This window comes from Rhipicephalus microplus, chromosome 3 (genome assembly GCF_043290135.1).
Source record: "Rhipicephalus microplus isolate Deutch F79 chromosome 3, USDA_Rmic, whole genome shotgun sequence".
Taxonomy (NCBI): Eukaryota; Metazoa; Arthropoda; class Arachnida; order Ixodida; family Ixodidae; genus Rhipicephalus; species Rhipicephalus microplus.
Genome location: NC_134702.1, coordinates 175320110 through 175338322, shown reverse-complemented (window position 1 = coordinate 175338322; position 18213 = coordinate 175320110). Strand labels below are relative to the sequence as shown.

General features: G+C 45.2%; 2 protein-coding genes across 3 annotated transcripts in view; both read left to right on the top strand.

Moving 5' to 3' along the window:
• Positions 1 to 18213, top strand: part of LOC142804046 (uncharacterized) — a 100590-nt gene that overhangs the window by 35740 nt on the left and 46637 nt on the right. The window lies entirely within an intron of this gene.
• Positions 1239 to 13117, top strand: LOC142804045 (uncharacterized). Of its 2 annotated transcripts, none has more exons than XM_075890554.1 (4): positions 1239 to 1888; positions 6893 to 6947; positions 9117 to 9343; positions 12624 to 13117. In XM_075890554.1, exons 1-4 carry the CDS (start codon positions 1781 to 1783, stop codon positions 12900 to 12902), a joined length of 669 nt encoding a protein of 222 aa, XP_075746669.1. In that variant the 5' UTR covers positions 1239 to 1780; the 3' UTR covers positions 12903 to 13117. The 2 variants fall into 2 exon arrangements, with proteins under 2 accessions (XP_075746669.1, XP_075746670.1); XM_075890555.1 differs by having other exon boundaries at positions 1784 to 1888; positions 6885 to 6947.

The window sequence follows — 18213 nt, the reverse complement described above, 5'->3', positions numbered from 1 at the left end:
AGTATAAAACAAACACAATTGCGAACAATAAAATGCGACGCTGTTTAAAGAGGCGGACCCAGGTCACGAGAATTATCAGTATGGCATACACACCACGTGTCAAGCTTTTGCAACATCTAAAGAGACTAAATATGGAAAGTTGCCTTTGTAAGTTAACATGACAGTATCAAATGGAGAAGCAACACGAGAGAACAATTCATCGTGGGCTAAAGAATGTGTTTTAAATATTATACACAGCTTTGCAAGATAATATCGACGAGTTTTACTCGTCTAGGTGTGGGAGGTGTAGGCCTGATAAAATGCGATGTTGCTTCAGAGCCTTCCTTTCGTAATATTGCAATTTTATTCAACTCTTTCAAAAGCGGCACCGTAAATTTCTACTGGGTGCTCGAACACGGCAAGCAGGTCGCGGGGCAAAATCTTTGTAACATTTTATTACCGAAACAGCGATATTAGCAATGCTCGAGCTGCACTAGCTGTTTTCTAAATTGTAACCTCCTCAATCTCATCACTGTGATCAGGAAACGGAGAGGAAAAGTGCAGCAGTAGTACGTAGAGAAATATTCAATTTCAAGCCCTTTAGCAATATCATCTAAACAAATTGCCAGTTCACTGTTGAATTCTCGATGGAAACAAACAGCTGATCAGGGGCGCAAGCTTGGCTTGGCACTGGCTGGGCCGTTCATACAGAGCCAAAAGCCGCTGCAGGAAACTGGATTGCAGATCGTATTGAGACAAAATATTTTATACATTTTTGTTTTCTTTGTTTCATTTCTCTAATTGTTCTTGTAATGGCGTGGACCGCGCTTCGTGATCTCATGTACCGGCGCACTGTTTTTAAGTTTAGTATGGCGCACGATAATACATGATTGCGTGCTTTAATTTAAAAAGGTTCGCGAGTATGGCAGCAACACTGCAATGTCGGGAAGAGGATAGAACCAGTAGCAGTTGCATGCCCGGGTGGAGCGACTGATGCCCAGATAGAGGAATGTCAACCCGATGCCTTTTGTGTTGGCCGTTCTGGCAGTTCCGCCGACCATAGCCTCCTCTATAACTTTGTGCCCGAGCGGTCGGTCCCTCAGCGCCGTCCCCCGAGCTATTATGGGATGCGAGCGCTCCTGGCGGAGCGCCGAGGCGCAAAACGAGAGAATGGATGGCAGCTATGGAGAAAAAACCGGCTTTGAGTAACTACCGAAAGGGCAAAAATGAAATAAGGAGGGAGGCATTTTACGATAATTCAAGGGGAAGCGCTTTACTGTTTGAAGCGAGATCGGGTTGCCTTAGAACGCGTAGTTATAAAGCAAGATTCAGTAAAGAAGAAGAACAATGCACATGCTGCGGGAAAGATAAGGAAACGGCGGAGCATGTTCTGATTGAATGTGGAGATATCCACCCAGGTGTACTCCTGTATCCGTCAACTGAGCTCGTAATGGTTCTAAATTCTCTAAAGAATTACGCGGAAGTTTTCCTCGCAAGAGCGAGAAAGATGAATCAGCCACTGAAGGCTGCCGTTGACAACGCCGCGCAAATACTACAGAAACGTGACAAACTCAAGTGCTCGACCCCGGGACATCATAAAAAACTTTTGGAGGTTGTGCTCGTGAAGTTTCTCCGCCCACTTTTTCTGAACTTCGCATAAACGCAAGCGTGCATAGGCCGCGTCGTCTGCTGTTATTATGGGATCGGTGCGGCATCTGGCGGCGAGCGCCAAAACTATAAGGGACGGATGGCGCGTATGTATTTAGCGCTAATGCGCGGGCACAAAAAAATATAGGAGGCTATGCGCCGACTTTATAGAAAGAGACGACCCCGTCACTTGTCCTCTTCTCTTTTCCTTCGGGCATCAGCGACAACATTGACGGACGACGTGTTCGACTTCACCGTGCACGTGAGTATAGGTTGGTTTTTCATTCGAGTGAATTCTTGTTCAGATTTTCAACTTGTCGACTTCATCCTGATCACCTGTCACCGGCAATAAGTCACATACGTGTGATATTTAGGTGAAATAAATGATAATGCACATTTTCTGCTCCATTTGCGTGACTTAGCTACACCAGGACATGAGGTAAAGCCTTTGTCGCCTAGCCACTAGCAGGCAAGATCGATCACTCGCATCCTTCAGTTCACGAATCAACGCGCCTGCCTTAAAATTAGTAAGCTGCTCGCAAAGAAATCTTACCGAGGCAATTTTGTTTTCTGTGAACAATGCACCGTAGATTTGTCTTGAATAACAAAAAAAAAACTCGAAAAATGAATGTCGCAACCTTTTAGAAAACGCCGTGTCTAAGAGCTAGACGCGGCATTTTGTAAAAGGCTCATTAAATTCAGTATTTTGTTCGTAGTTTCTGCTTGAAATTATTATTGTCTATGAATTTCATGGCCCAATCTTTCACTTTGGCTGAAAATCTCGGCGGCAAAAACTTTGTTCAGTGTCCATTTAAGGGCAGGTGTAGATGCCATCATTTCAGTCGCAAATCTTTTTGCTAGTCGGTCGGCTGGTTAACAATAAGGGTACTAACTAGAGTTCCAGATTTCATCAGCAACAGTTCATCATGGCTTCATCAGATGCTGCATTATATACATTCTATCCTTGTTTTTAAATAGGTGTACCGTATGGTCCACTGTTACAGGAAACAAGAGAGCTCATGGACAGTGAGCCATGTGGTGCTAACTGGCAGCGAGGCTTGTGAATGGGACGCATGCGCATAGAATCGGGGTGCGCCCAGTTTTGTCTGCCATTTCTCCGCCTGTACGCATGACAGCATTGGAAAGCGCATCCGTATTTTAGCTGCGCAATTTATCTAGCCCAGTGCCTCCTGCTTCAGGGATTTCCTGTGAGCACAAAAAATGCATGATTTTAATCGTTGCTGCAGTGTTTTGCAAGCTGTCACCGTAAAGCACATCATATTTTTCGCATAATGCTCGCTGCAACTAGCAAGTTTCGATGACTCAAAATGCTGTTCAGGTCTGATGTAGCAAACATTTTAAGCTCGTCCACGTGACCATGAAATATTGGTTTAATAAATAATGGAAGGCAGAGTTGGTATCAGTTGATTTACAGTGTGAAAATGAAAAGTGCGAAGGACCGTGCCTCGCAAGTAAGCTCCGAGAGCATGAGCAGAGAAGTAGCAGATGAGGATGCTCATGCGCTGCATTTCCAAATCTCACCAGCACTAATGCTTGATGGACTGCTGGCCACGCACTAGCGTGTTCTTTCTGAAACAGGACTTTGGCCTTGTAAGCAAGTTCTTGAAGGGCATAAGTAAAACGTCAAATGGGCCCCCTAAATGCACCCATCCTTGAACCATTGGGCTTATGAATTAGTGCCCTTTTCAAAATACAACTATTCTTTTCAAATACAACTATTCAAAATACATCTATTCTAAATACAACAGTGCACGAAGTTTAAAAATGGGAAAAAAGTCTTTAAATGTCCCCTTTGTACATAGTGTTCTTGTGATGTCACTTCTGCCGTTGTCTCCCTCTCTCGCCATGCCCAAGTAACTCCCTGGGTACCTACGGCAGTTCACGTGCTGCAGTGCGGTTTGTTGGGGGCTCGTCATCTGTTGCTGTGAACGATGTGGAAGCATTGTGGTTTTTTGTTGTCTTACTTTAACGAGCTCATTGGATTAGGAAGGCCTCGCTCGTTCACTCGATACAAGACCAGATAATCATGATGTGCAACACATACACCAGCCACGGCGTACACCGGCTGCCCGCCACAACCTATGAGGGCCTATTATCTTGCTTTCACTACGAATTGCCTGGCCCAAAAACAAGTGAAGGCTCAAAATCTCTCGAGCCGCAATTTTAAGAGTGGATGTGCGAAGCGCAGCTGCTCCCATCGAAAACTAGTCGTGCAGAGCTAGGCAAGTTTACAAGAGATATAATATTATAAATATATTGTCACGGCCTACGCCACCAAAGTAGCAATGCCCCCTGCCCCCCCCCAAGTGTTTTAAACAATGCTGATGTTGAGCTTGAGCCTCTTTGATTGCAATTTGTGGAAATAGTCGAGGAAAATATTATACAAGGCAGATAGCGACTTTGCGTGGTGTGTGCCGCGGTAATGCCAGTCATCACTTTATTTTTTGCGTATGCTTTGACACACTTTTCACTTTGTATTTTGCTTTTGTTGTACGCTATTGTACAGTGGAGTCGCTGAACATGATAGAGACCGTGTATAGAATTAATTGACTAATTAAAAAAAATCCTGACGCCCAACTTGAACAGATCGGCTATACTTCAAAGTGAACTAATATTGTTTCTCATTCTTTATAGTTTGTTTCAATGCAATACCAAATCTCCGCGATCGCCATCACGATTTTAACCGCCTTCCTCGCCATCATGGTTTTAACTGCAGACAAGTTTGTATGTACAGTATCTTGGTAAGCTATATCTGTTTGCAGGTAAATACTTGGCTATGGCACTTACCCGTAATGAAGTTGCACCTGAAGATGCAGATATTGCAAAGTTTCTTCAAGTAGCTTTTGTTAATCTGCACCAGCCAAATACGCTGGTACTTTTAGGAAAATCAGAATGTGCGTTCTCAATTTTAGGTTATAACTTTCAGCGAAGAAACACCCTAAGCTCTGCTCCCTCTGCGTGGACTACTAAATCAACTTGCCTCACTAGCAGCTCATAATTCCTCAAACTTGCATCGTGAGGCAAAACTAAACGGGTGCAAGCACGAGGAGACAACATGGCAGTTGTAGGCGATAGATTCAGTTGGTGCCCGGGCATGGTGGTGGCGCATTTCGGAAGTGACGAAAAGGTGCTGCGAGATGCACGTGCACACTTTGTATAGTTGCTGTATTGGACAGCAAACTTTTTTCCTTATCTGGGCAGTTTTACCAAAGGAAGCTTCATCATATGGCGTGATAAATGAAGCGAATCCACAGGTTGAACCACATCATAGCCTCGCTGTGCTTTTGTACTTTTTTGCTCAAAATTTATTTGTACATATAAGTGACAACTTGCCAGTAATAAGGCAGCACTCGTTTCTTTACCATATGATCATCTCCGGTGTGCTGCTGCCTCAATATTTCAAATTCTAAGCATTTACACCATTGTATGCTAACTTTTCCTTCAAAGTGAGACAAGCCACATGTGTATCGTAGATCAAGAAGCATGCCAGTTTTACGTACTTGCAAGGTAAACATCAGAAATGCACAGTTGATCAAAAATACTAGTTTAATGGTGCATCTACATAGCAGAGCACCTGTGGCACCTCGGGAACAAGATAATGCCACATATGTTACAACAGATAATTAAAAAAGACAGGGGACGTGCCGTGAACATGTAGAAACAAAAATAAAATGGCATGTGGCAGCGAGCGAAGGCGGCAAGGGGGGGGGAGCCCGTGGGACTGCAGCGGATGAACGTAGGGTGTGTGTTTAATATGTGGAAGAAAAAAAAATTCAAAATTTTGGCGACTGAAATGAGGGTGACTTAGTGAGTGCGCTCATGACAAGAGTAAACACGGTTATTTTTTTTCAAATCTCTTTTGAAAGCCACGAAAAATCTGTATGTGGTGCAGCCTAACAGAAGGTCCGTGAAGGCAAATTATGAATTCGTCGTTGTACAAAGGCCTTTTTTTTTTTCATGCGCACCATCCCCGACGCGGTGGTCTAGTGGCTAAGGTACTCGGCTGCTGACCCACAGGGGGCGGGTTCGAATCCCGGCTGCGGCGGCTGCCTTTCCAATGGAAACGGAAATGTTGTAGGCCCGTGTGCTCAGATTTAGGTGCACGTTAAAGAACCCTAGGTGGTCTAAATTTTCGGAGCCCTCCATTACGGCGTCTCTCATAATCATATAGTGATTTTGGGACGTTAAACCCCACATATCAATCAATCATGCGCACCATAAATAGTGCTCAAAATTTAATTGCATATGTTGTTTTCATCCTCACTGTATTCCGTGCTGTTTATGATGTAAAAAAAAAAGCACGCTGAAGTGGTGCTGCTTTTGGGCAACAGTTGAAAATGGCGGGGTGTATGAATGCGGAATACTGCCGCTTACACTCAAATCACTCTTGTGGTCACCTCCCACTGTTTGCAGCATGTGTTGTGTATACACAGCTGCATATTTCCAAGCTAGAAAAATTTGATTTTAGGTGTTTCACGCCATTTTTCATGTAACTATTCCACAATTACACACACTGATCAGCAGGCTTTCAATTGCGCTGAAGGACACAGGTGCCATAAAATTAATAGTAGATACTTTCAAGAAGTATCTACTATTACTACTACTTTCAAGAAGTATCTACTACTAGGCCGAACCTTCATGTGTACATACATACACACACACCATATTGTTTTTTGTACTTTATGAAAGCTGCGAAGGTCTCATGTGCCTCCAAGCGTAACCTGTCTTATTTATTCTCCATCACCGCAAAAGCTTTGTGAGTTTCAAATAAAAGTACTTTGCGCATGGCCACGTTTGGGTAATTTTTTGTGTAGGTGTTATTTGAGCAGCCTACAGTGTTTACTTTATAAGCCTGTATGTATATGTTGCATTATAAGGATGCAGAATGTGTGTGGCTGTACAATATAGATGAAGTGTAAAAATTGTGTCTATTGTAGTGTTCTTGCAACCAATCTTACCCCCGTATTCTAGAACGTCCCTCCACTCAACGCTTCACCTTCACTTGAGATGGCTGGTGGGAGCGCCGTCTCTAAGCAGAGAAAGTCGCTGCATGTCAGCAATAATCTGCTGTGATTCTCAAGTAGCGCAGCGTCGCTTTCAAACGAGCAGCGGCACAGTGCTCAACTCTGTCAAGTGAAGGGTGAAAGTCGAGTCGGGGAGCGTTTATGAATATGGGGGTTAGTTTTGTTGTCTTGTTAACCTGCCATTAACACTGGATTGATGCTACTTTGCTCTAGCTGTACAGTGCTCTCCAAGGCTCAAGGAGGCACCGCACGGGGAAGGCTCGGAGCAAACCATGCGTGAGTTTCCTTTCATTGTTACACTATTCACGTATTAGGTGATAGACTTTAATGTATGCTATTTGTATTGTGCAAGTTTTTGGGGACATACAACTTCCAACACTTATATGTTCTCACGAAAATCACGCAAGAATGAGAGAAGCTTGTGCAAAAATTATGCAAGACTGTAAGAAGCTTTTGCAGAAGTCTGTGAAATGAAGTTTTGAAAATTTGTGGCAATGTGTCATTGTACAGTGGTCAACAGTCTTGCTCAGCATGCTTGACTGCAGGGCTCCCGTCTGCACAGGCGCATCTACGGAGTGCCTGATGCATGATGGGCCAAATGTCAGCCTGCACACTGGTGCCTCTTATCCCCGTTTGTCTGTTACATCAGTGTCTCTTGTAAAGGGCACCATCCCCGACTGTGCTACCTTTTTTTTTTTCTAATGTAATGAGTTTTTTTTTCCAGATTATTGTTGTTTTAAGGTAGAGCCTCACATTTCTATCAAATACTGAAGATTCTATTTTTCCTTCTAGATGCTATGAAGTCACTCCTTGTGTTACAATAGAGTGAACACTGTTATGAGAAAAGCTACTTTATGGAATTAACTCACTCCATATTGACTTAACACACAGAGTTGGTGAAAACTACACTCCATTCCAGCTGCATTAGGAATAATATTCATTTGCATATTTCTGTTTCTTTTGTTTGTTTGTTGGCTGGAGGTTTGGAGTATAGGGTGGCCAGAGGGCACTGTGTAGTCTTTCTTCATCTTCCCAATTTTGTGAACATCAATTGATAGCCGTATGGGAAGCAGCCAGCATGCTGAAACAGCGGTGCAAGCATGCAAGATGTTCACCATTGCATGCAGTCAGTTGCTGTGAGCAACCCACTGCATACAATTAACTGCGAGTGGTGAACTAACGCTGCACTATGTGTGCCTCCTGGAAAGCTGCAATGGTAAAGTGCCGCAATCGTATAGTAACATGGATAAAATCGCAATTTGTTTGTTGAATAATTTTGCAATAGAATCAATGGAGCTTTGGATAAATTTGTGTATCTGCCTGGTTCATCAAAGCTACAGAGTCAAATGCGGTATGTACTCGCGTATTATGTGTACTTTTTTTGTCGATCCGGTTATGTGCGAAGCTAGTAGGAATCGCTGGCCTAAAAGCCCAACTGGGAATGGGAATATATGTTGCAGGCGCTGTCACAGCTGTCTCAAAGCGGATTGTCATTTGTTTGTGAAGCCTGTTCAAATGCCCCCATTTTCTTGAAGTTCTTCCGAACATTGCTCACAAAAACCAGTTCCCACGACAAGGTTATACCAGAGAACATAAGTACTCTCCAATAATTGTCGGGAACCCAACGCAAAGTAAGATGCAGACAAGGAAGCGCGATGCCAACACAGTGCTCTGTGTGTCGCCCTTCATGTGTGTGTGTCCCCATTCCTTGTCCCAGTCTTCGATTGCGTTGTGTTCCCTCCGATATCTAACCAACACACCCAAGCTTCTATGCTAAGTCTTATTCAACGCACTCTTCTGCTGGCTCCCATACTGAATATTTCATGTCGAAGAACTCCACGCTGATGTGCTTAGCGGTAGCACGGTTTCAGTTTTCTTCGGTAAGCTTTATAACAGCAATCTGCCTCGTATATAATTATTGTAGCCTATTACAAGGAACGGTAAAAACGCAATGGTCAGATGGCAAAACCAAAAAAAAAAGAAAATGAGTGTGAAAACCTGCCTCATCTAGTTGATGTGACAGGTCCTTGCACGCGTTCAACATCTGTGCTGTGTCTCGGGAATACATTCTTGCCGTGGAAGAGGTGGGAAGATAGGAGGCAAACCTTTAGGCATTTCGGACTACACATAAACAGGTTACGGTTTTCAAGTTCGATATTCTAGGGAAAGCATAAAAGTTCATGGAAGAAGGAACCTTGCACTCAGCCCATTTTGTGTAAGACTGCACTCGCCTGCTCGACAAGAGATGTGCCTGACCAGAGCATCATGAAGTCAAATGTGTCTGTGTGTGTGCTGGCAAGGTGGCTCGGGCTGGTTGGGGAGGGCAAAGTATGCGAGCAAAAAGTTTCTTGTAGTAAAGCAGGCTGGCTAATTATACTGGTGAGCAAATTATGTGAGGATGCAAATTGTGCGAGTAAATATAGTATGTACTCTTGTATGTTTCAGCTCTGTTGCTACGGATCCTGCGGATCGAACTTGGCATCCAGCAGCAACAAAGAGAGGTTCTGCAGGAGGTGCGACAGCTGAAGCTCGAGGTACGGCTCTTGTCCGTGCCTCAGCACGCCCAGCTAGCACAGCCCCCTTCTGACCTTCCCCGGCTGCCTGCTGGTACATTTGGAGACGTGGAGGCAGCAGAGGCAGCTGTGCAGAGTGAAGCTGTGGCTGCGGCTTTGGTGTGTATTTCTTGTTTTTTAATATGCCTATGTAACATGCAGAAATTTAGTACTGCTTTAAGATACTGTGTTTCATGAAACAAGCTAGCCATGTAATCTCATGAACCACTGTATTACAGTCGAATGTGAATAATTCGTACTCAAAGAGGCCAGAAAATTTGTTCAAATTAAAAGAAGTTCAAAATAATGAAAGTTACCGTAATTACTTGAATCTAACACGCACCTTTTTTCCGGTTAAGAGAGTTCATGAATCGCATGCGCGTTAGAATCGAGTACGAAAAAAAAAAATGAATATAGTCATTCTATTGTCATCGCCACTTACAAAATGGCCGCCCCCTACGTGCGTCGGCATGGCGCGTCGGTCATTTCTGCCTATGTGTTTCCCATGTGCGGTACTTCATACGTGTGCTGAGGAGTTCGTCATCTTGTAGTACATTAGCATCGACGGCATGGTAGGGCCGACTCCAAAAATTCGACGAGTGCACCACAATGCCGCTTCTAAAAGAAAAGTCATCGCGTGTGCCGGAACGGACAGAAATCGGGCCGCATCGCGGTCATTCGGAGTTCCCGAAACGTGCGTGCGGGACTGGCGGAAACAAAAGCAGAATATTGTCGACAGCAAAGGTTCACGCAATGGCTTCAGTGGACCACAGCAGGGTCGGTTTCCACAAATTGAAGAGCTGCTCGGCGAGTATGTGATTAAGCAGTGAGCGGCACAGCGGCCCGTGACGACAGAACTGCTCCAAGTGCAGGCTATGCAGTTAGCCTTAGAAAAAGGGCTAATGCAGAGCCATTTTAAAGCGAGCAGGTGCTGGCTAACGAACTTTATGAAGAGAAAAGGCTTTTCCCTCCGAAGGCGAACGGGCATATGCCGGAAGTTGCCGGAGGAGTACGAAGAAAAGCTTCAGAGTCTTCAGAGGTTCCTCCTAAACTTGCGGCACAACAACGGCTACCTGCTTGGGCAAATCGGGAATGCCGATCACACGCCTCTTTACTTCAACATGCCTGGCACCACAACCGTCTAGGAGAAAGGGGCGAAGCAAGTTAGTGTACTGACATCGGGCGACGGTAAAACTAGAGTGACAGCAATGCTCCGTTGCACGTCAGATAGGCATAAGCTTCCCCCGTACTTCATATTTAAACGGAAGACGCTCTCAAAAATTGTCGTTTTCCCGAGTGGTGTGATCAAGCGGGCCAACGTGAAAAAAGGGTGCGCGTTGCAACCGATGTCTTGTTTTTTTTTTTTTTTGTCGTGGAAACCGGGCGCGCATTACAATCGAGGGCGCGGTAGAATAGAGTAAATACGGTAATTGAGCGGAGGGCTCACCATGCAGTGATGCATGTGCATGGAGAAGTTTTATTCACAAATTACAGGGCATCCGTCATTAATTAAAGTAGTCAATACATGTCTGTACACGTTGGCCTTGCAACGAGTCAACAAGTTTTGCGTGCAGTTTGCAAAGCATTTGTACTTCGGCTTCAGTATTCTCCTGGCAATAGAAGTTGCGCGCGGCAATGTCCAGTGCTGACACTCTTTGAAGACAACTGTGTTTCCACTGTTACCATCTGCGCTGCAGCCGGAGCGTGGCCAGCACATGATGAGAAAGGAGGAGCGTCTTCACCTGGAGAAAAGCAGATAGGCATTCGAGAGAGAAACACTCTGCGGCAGCTTTTTTTTTTCTCTTCATGCGCGGTGTTGAAAGGAGAAGAGTCTCTACATAGCAGGAACGAAAAACAGGGAAGCGTGACACCGGCGCGTTGCAGATCGGCATGAGAGCCCACTCTCTGCGACAGCTTTTTTTCCCCTCTTTCTCTTCGTGCGCAGTGTTAAAAGGAGAAGGGTCTCTACGTGGCAGGGACGGAAAAAGCCGAAGCGTGGCACAGGAGTGTCGCAGATTGGCATTTGGCAAACATTCCACCGCAGTCTTTTCTTTCCTTTTCTTCATTTTCTTCTTTAAGCACAGCGATGAGGTGTCTGAAGTGCCACCGCAGGATTGGGCGGGGTGCTGAGAGCATTTTCGGAGCGCGGTATAGCTTTGATAGGACCACAGCGTCAGTTCGAATTAAGTGTGTTGGAATTAATGAGATTCGACTGTATTTACTATAGTCTGTGAAGTCCGAGTGAACTGTCCTAAGCTAGCAGACGATGTAGGCGGCATCGTGTGTTTGATGGGCAGTGACTAGCAATAGCCTGCTTAAAACAGACATTCAGTAATTTTGTTCATTTATCACCCTATTTCGTGTCCGCTGCGGCTCTCTCTACTTTGAGCTACAGTTCATCCTGCCTTGTGTTAGCCGATTTCTTACTTTTTTAAAAATCTAACATGCACCCCATTTCGCAGGGTGAAGAAAAATGCACCTTTGTTTATTGTGAAGAGATTTCTAAAGCGACATGCCTCTTTGTTGGCTATCACAGAAAAATATACACAGCAAATGGTGCGACCATCTAGTGCGACCTTTATTTTTCTATCAGTTTCATCTATGACCAAGATTTGGTCGCTCTAAGGTTGCCTCTTAGTACGCCTTGATCATGTTCATTTATCTTGTTGTGCTCTGCTTACAATGCATTGATTAAAAACATGTCCTAGCTTCTTTTTGAATTCCACATACTTTATCGTTTTTCACCTGTAGAAGCTACTCCTGGTGAACATTTAGGCAAAGACATTGTAACCTCAAAGAAACGTGTATTGGAATTTGAGCACTGTACAAAGTAACTATACTATTTCATAGCTAGAATCAATATTTATTAAGGGTTATAACAGTGTTGTATTTGATTTCATAACAGCAAAACTGCATTCAGAGAAGGACTCTGAAAGGTTCTCACACTGAGTGTGAGAGGGCTGATGTGGAAACCATTTTAGGTCAAGTGAGTTGAAGTTAGCGTAAAAAAACAACGAAATGTTGTGATGCCCGAAAATTCAAGTTGTTGTTTTCAGTGTCCTCTTCTTGCAGATTTTTATCATGAAAACATTTCGATGTGCTGTTGCGTTTACCCCATCTATGCTTCTTGCATTTTTTTACAGCGCAAGCATCTCCTGCAGATTGGGGGACGTGGCCTCCGAGAAATTGGTGTGAATGCCATGAAGGCTGTATTGGCACATGACGTGCAAGTGCTGTACAGCCTTCATGGCAGAAAAGGGAAAAGGGCCTTTGTGAACCTGAGGCTCTGTAGATTAGTGACAAGTTTAACTTGTTCATTGTTTTATGTGTGTGTATCCATGTGTATTCTCTGTACTGCAGTGCTTCATGTGTACTATGGTATTTCTGTTCTTGTATGCAGATGTCATCTGCCAAAAAGCAGGGTGCGACCAGGCGGAGGCCCTCAACTTTATTAAGAGGTGGCTGCCAGGGTCTGGTGATCGCTGTGGGGGCAGGAAGCGGCGCTTCAGAGAAGCATTTCTTGTGGAGCAGCCCGATGATCACTACTCTCAGAGTGCAGATTATCGGCTGCTCGCGGCAGCTGGCTTCCTGCCCAGCCACAGCAGCCAGGGCCTTGACAGCACCACTGCCACTGTGCCCCCAACGTAACCTGACCCTCAGTAGAGCGGGCCTTTTTTAGTTGTGTATATATATTTTTCAATGTATACATTTTTTGTTGTACCAAATAAATAAAAAAAAACAATGAATAAATGGTCTGCAGACTGTCGGTGGTGCACTGTTCGGCTAGCTTATGCTGATTCGGAAGCACCATCACCATGTTTTAGTTACAAAAAAATGCTCTAAACTGTATGAATATTCTCGATTATCATGTGGGGGACATATGTGGGGATTGCAAGTGGGGGACATACGCTTTCGGCATTTACTTCCTAACGAGTTTTTTCGATCTGCTGTACCAAATACCAGTACCAAATAAAGCACTCCCTATTGCAAAAAATAAATTGGTAAAAAAAATAAACTACACTTCTAGTGTTAGCAAAGGGAATGACGTATAAAAGATGAAATAGATCGAGTAACTGTTTTCAGTTCTCGGCATTCAATTTTCTGTTGCCCCAAGTATACAGGGCTGCAAAACTACAAGAGCGGGTCATCGAGGCATATTGTTTAAATCTTCCGGTAAGAAAAATTCTCTACTAATAATGGTTACATAATGGCAAGCCAATCAGTAGCCAATATTCGCCGTGCAGGAAACAACGGTGTAATAACGGCCTTTCATTGGCTGCAATGTGGCCCTGGATTCGTCCAATGTCGGCCGTACATCCGTAGCCAATATTCGTCGTGCAGCGAATATCGGCGTAAAAATGGCATGTGATTGGCTGAAATATGGCCCAATGTTGGCCGAACATTGGCAGCTTTGTCGGCAATACGGTGGGCCTTCGTCGGCCCAATGTTGGTTGCATACTGGCTAAAACATCGGCAAAACGTCGGCCCGTCATTGGCTTGAACGTCGGCCCGACATTGGAAGAAGTTGCACTTCCGACGTCGGCCCGACGTCGGTGCCGATGTTAGCCGATGTTGGTCCAAGATTGGTCCAACGGCGGCGTGCTGCCTGGGATCTAGCTATCACCCGCAAACCAATGGCTTAACGGAAAGATTTCATCACACGCTGTGTGACATGCTGTCCATATATCCGACCGGACCATCGCAATGGGGATGCCATACTTCCCTTTGTCACGTATGCATATAATTCGTCAGTTCAACAAACCACAGGCTATTCTCCATTTTTCCTAGTATACGGACGCCAACCGACATCACCACTCGACGTTTCATTCTTTTCTGGCCCCGTCAACTCTTCACCATTCGTTTGCGACCAGTTTCTGTCCCGTGTTGCTCGATGCCGTCGTCTTGCCCGTGTAAACACCGAAGCTAGCCAAGAAGATCGCAAACATCGTTATGATGCCACTCACCGAGTCGTTCTCTACTGCCCTGGCGACGATGTACTTCTGTGGACTCCTGCGCGAACGCCTGGCTTATGCGAGAAGCTTGAGTCACGCTATCTTGGCCCCTACAAAGTTGTCGAACAGACCTCACTGGTGAACTACCTTGTCACACCTGTTCATGTCCCCACTTACCAACGCTGCCGTGGGACAGAGATTGTGCACGTTTCGCGTCTCAAGCCGTATCGTATGCGTTCCTCAGCGTAATTGGCGGCGAGGCTGGCCGCTTCCGTCGACGGGGAAAATTAGTGTAAGAATTCATTGGACGCCATCTTCCTCATCTGTCAATAACCATCATCAGTCTTGGGCCCGTTCCTCTTCTTCATCGGCGCCATCTTGCTGTTGCTTGAATAAAGTGACAGCTGAACCGTTGTATTTCAATATATACAAATATAAATTCATTTCGCCTGCCAGTCGTCTTAGGCGATTCAAGGAGAATTAGGAAATTGGTGAAGTGGAGTATATGCCTCAAAAGTGAATCTGGGAACCCGCCATCTTAGCTGTGGCAAGAAACCATTTTAATACAGGTAATTCGTTGGGACAAATAGTGCTCGATTTGTGCCTTTGTGTTGCAGGTTTCTTTGAGAAGCCTCAACGTGTAGGCACATTTTAGTCTAGTTCAACTTATCACGACTAATCCCGAAAGGGTATTTTCGCCAGAATAGCTATATATTACCTTATAATTAGCCTATGTATATGCTGAAGTTTTGGTATCCGCCGCCATGCCCCGCCGAACTATGCTGAAGAGCTGCAGGACGGCGAAGTAACTGCACCGACTCAGTTCCTGGAACTACCTTATTTTTAGCCTGTGATAGTATGCACAGATTTTGGCTGACATGATAAGACGCATGCATCTGCGCCATGCCTAGGCCATCTAAACGGTGATGCTTGTTGTGAACGGCACATGTGTTTCCCGTTTTGTAATTGAGGTACCCGCGAGAAAGCCATTGCCTGTGTTAAGTATGCCACTCCAGTCAGTCCACTTGGGAAGGGAGAGGTGCTTATGTGGGAGAGGGGGGACAGGAGGTGGCGGAGCAGCAGTGTAAAAGAAAGAGCGGTCAAGAAAAGACGCATGTATGGTTGCTCAGATGTTTTCGTTGTTAGGTTCGGAAGTGCCTTCGTGCCTGTAAATATTGTAAAATAAATCCAGTGTACTCTATCGAAGTGTGCCTTCCCTGATTGACGTCATAACAAAGGAACGCGCTACATCTACCGCTGGCCTAAACTGTGCCAAATCGCCCTGGCTACTGCAACCTGCTACATTTCCTCAAATTTTGGCGAGTTTGCACCTAACCTGTGCCAAGAGGTGTGCTCAGACTTTCAAAATGAAACTACTTGGGTGTCCCCCTTTGAAACGGACATGACGTGTACGTGCATAAGATGCAAACTGCACTGAGCCAAGCCAAACTGGGCCAAATGACACTGTTGGAATAGTTGGGATGCAGTTAATGCCCAATCTTTCGGACTTCCTAGAGAGCGCAAAATCCTCTGAAGATTCACTCCTTTTAGGAGCGAAGCGCCTTAAGCCGTGGGTCGCGCGTCTGCTGTGTGAGTAGCCACCTCTCGTTTTAGACCTTGGAATGTCCGCTGGATGGTTGTACTTGCATATGATGAATATATCATAAAAATAGGCGAGGTGGTGGTACCTAGGGTGTTCAATGAGGGACGGACGTACAGACTGATGGACAGCTCAACAGACAGACAGGCGGACAGCCATACATACAGACAGACAGACAAACGGACAAACCGACAGACTGACGCGACCAGCGGATAATTCACGGTTTGCCGATAAAGCCCTTCGAAGCTTCACCCCACTCATCATCACTCACTCAGTGGATATGCTGTGATTATTTTCTTTTGCTAGGGTAATCGGATCGCCGCAGCCACACCTGAAATAGCTAAAATGCCTCCCACAGTACACTTATCAAGTATTTTGGTTATCAGGTTCCCGTAAATACATTCAGGACCCGCTGCCATTCATGCACGGCAGGGCCGAAAGAATGGGGTTCGCTGACAATCCTTGGCTTTTTGCTTTGCAGTTCTTCGGCCTCCTGTGTACTGCAATGAGCATACCGTTGTCGAGGCGGCTAGGCATCAGTTCAGGGATTTCTACTGTCATGACGCTGGGGATCAGCGTTTGACACCGCCCATCAGACCACCACTTCATTCTACGTCACCAAGCGCAGAAGCCGGCACGCAACCTTCACATGGAGCAACACCATGCGGAACCAGTATAAAGGGTCATCCTTTGAAATGCGCTACCGCTGGGCACGGCGGCACCGAAAGAGTGCGGTTCGCTGACAATCTTTTGCTTTTTGCTGTGCAGTTCCTCGGCCTCCTGCGCACTGCGTACTGCAATGAGCATACCGTTGTCGAGGCAGCTAGGCATCAGTTCAGGGATTTCTACTGTCATGACACTGGGGATCGGCGTTTGACACCGCCCATCAGACCACCACTTCATTCTGCGTCACCAAGCGCAGAAGCCGGCACGCAACCTTCGCATGGAGCGACACCATGCCGAACCAGTATAAAGGGTCATCCTTTGTAATGCGCTACCACTGGGCACGGCGGCACCAAAAGAATGCGGTTCGCTGACAATCTTTCGCTTTTTGCTGTGCAGGTGAGGAAATGTTACGGCAAGTGTTACCGTTCAAGCGATCCCTTTCTGCTAATGCTTCCGTGCCCATGGCTGTGTTGCTTGCTTGATATTGCTGTTATCTGCCTCAGGAAATTACTGCTTTTAGGTGGGGACATTGAAACTAACCCCGGTCCCGACACTGCACTAATATTAAAGCAGCTTAGGGAAATGGCAGCTGATATTAAATATATAAAGGAAAACCGCCTGGTAGAAATTGAAAAAAAAAAGGCAGACGCTTTGTCAAACCTTGAAGAAAAAGTCACTTCATGTCAGGACCGGCTCACGCATATGAACCAAGTTGTTCTGACGCTTGAAAGGAAGACAGACGATTTAGAGAACCACAGTAGAAGACCTAATTTGGTCATTTTTGGGCTACCAGAACCACAGGGTGAAAACGGTGGATCCCTGGAAACAGCCGTAAATAAAGGTATCTATCAAGAACTTCACGAGCTGGAACCAGTAGCGATAGAACGCATTCACAGATTAGGTCGTCCGTCTCCGAATAAGAAACGACCGGTCATCTTGGGACTGCTCGATACGAGAGATAAAACATTAATTTTCAAACAATGCCACAAACTGAAGAACACTCCTATATCAATAAGTGAGGACTATTCGCAGAAAGTTCGTGAAGTTAGACGGAAGCTTTGGGCAAGTGCGAAGGAAAACCGGAAGAGAGGGGACAAAACTTCCTTAGCTTTTGGCAGAGTGTACATCAATAAAGTGGCGTATGTTTGGAATGAGGAAATAAATGATAAAGTTGCTGCTCAAAAAAAAAAACGACAAAGAAAATTCACGTTGGCTAATGGCCCGTCGTCACGCGCAAAAGCTAAGGTAGACGCTAGTTTCGCCAACTGCAGAGGCAATGCTTTAAAGATTCCGTTTTTAGAAATCAACCGTCCATCCTACAGAAATTCAAATTCAGCCAAAGAAAAACACTTGCGTATCGTCAGTTTCAACGCTTGTAGCGTGGTAGACAAGACAGATATACTTGAAATTCAACTGCTACAGCATGATCCACGCATTGCAATCATAACGCAAACTTGGCTACGTAGTGATATAACAAATGAACTAGTCTTTCCACCCAATTACAAAGTGTTTCGCAAAGATAGAATGCACAGACGTGGGGGTGTGGCCGTGCTAGTGAAAGATCAGATAGATGCGACGCTTATTGGTGACACTCCCAACCTGGAGTGCTTATGCGTCAAGTTATCATGCTGGGGCCATTGCTTCGTGTTGTATGCATGTTACAGGCCACCTAACGCTACTCCAGATTATTTGATTAATTTCAAGGGCACATGTCTTCTTACCAGAATAAGAAAATTTTATTAATTGGTGATCTGAACCTGCCTGGTGTCATT

Coding starts and splice junctions, on each gene's coding strand:
- LOC142804045 (XM_075890554.1), top strand. CDS start 1,781: ATGCGCCGACTTTATAGAAAGAGACGACCCCGTCACTTGTCCTCTTCT. Junction 1,889..6,892: donor TGTTCGACTTCACCGTGCAC/GTGAGTATAGGT, acceptor CTAGCTGTACAG/TGCTCTCCAAGGCTCAAGGA. Junction 6,948..9,116: donor AGGCTCGGAGCAAACCATGC/GTGAGTTTCCTT, acceptor TGTATGTTTCAG/CTCTGTTGCTACGGATCCTG.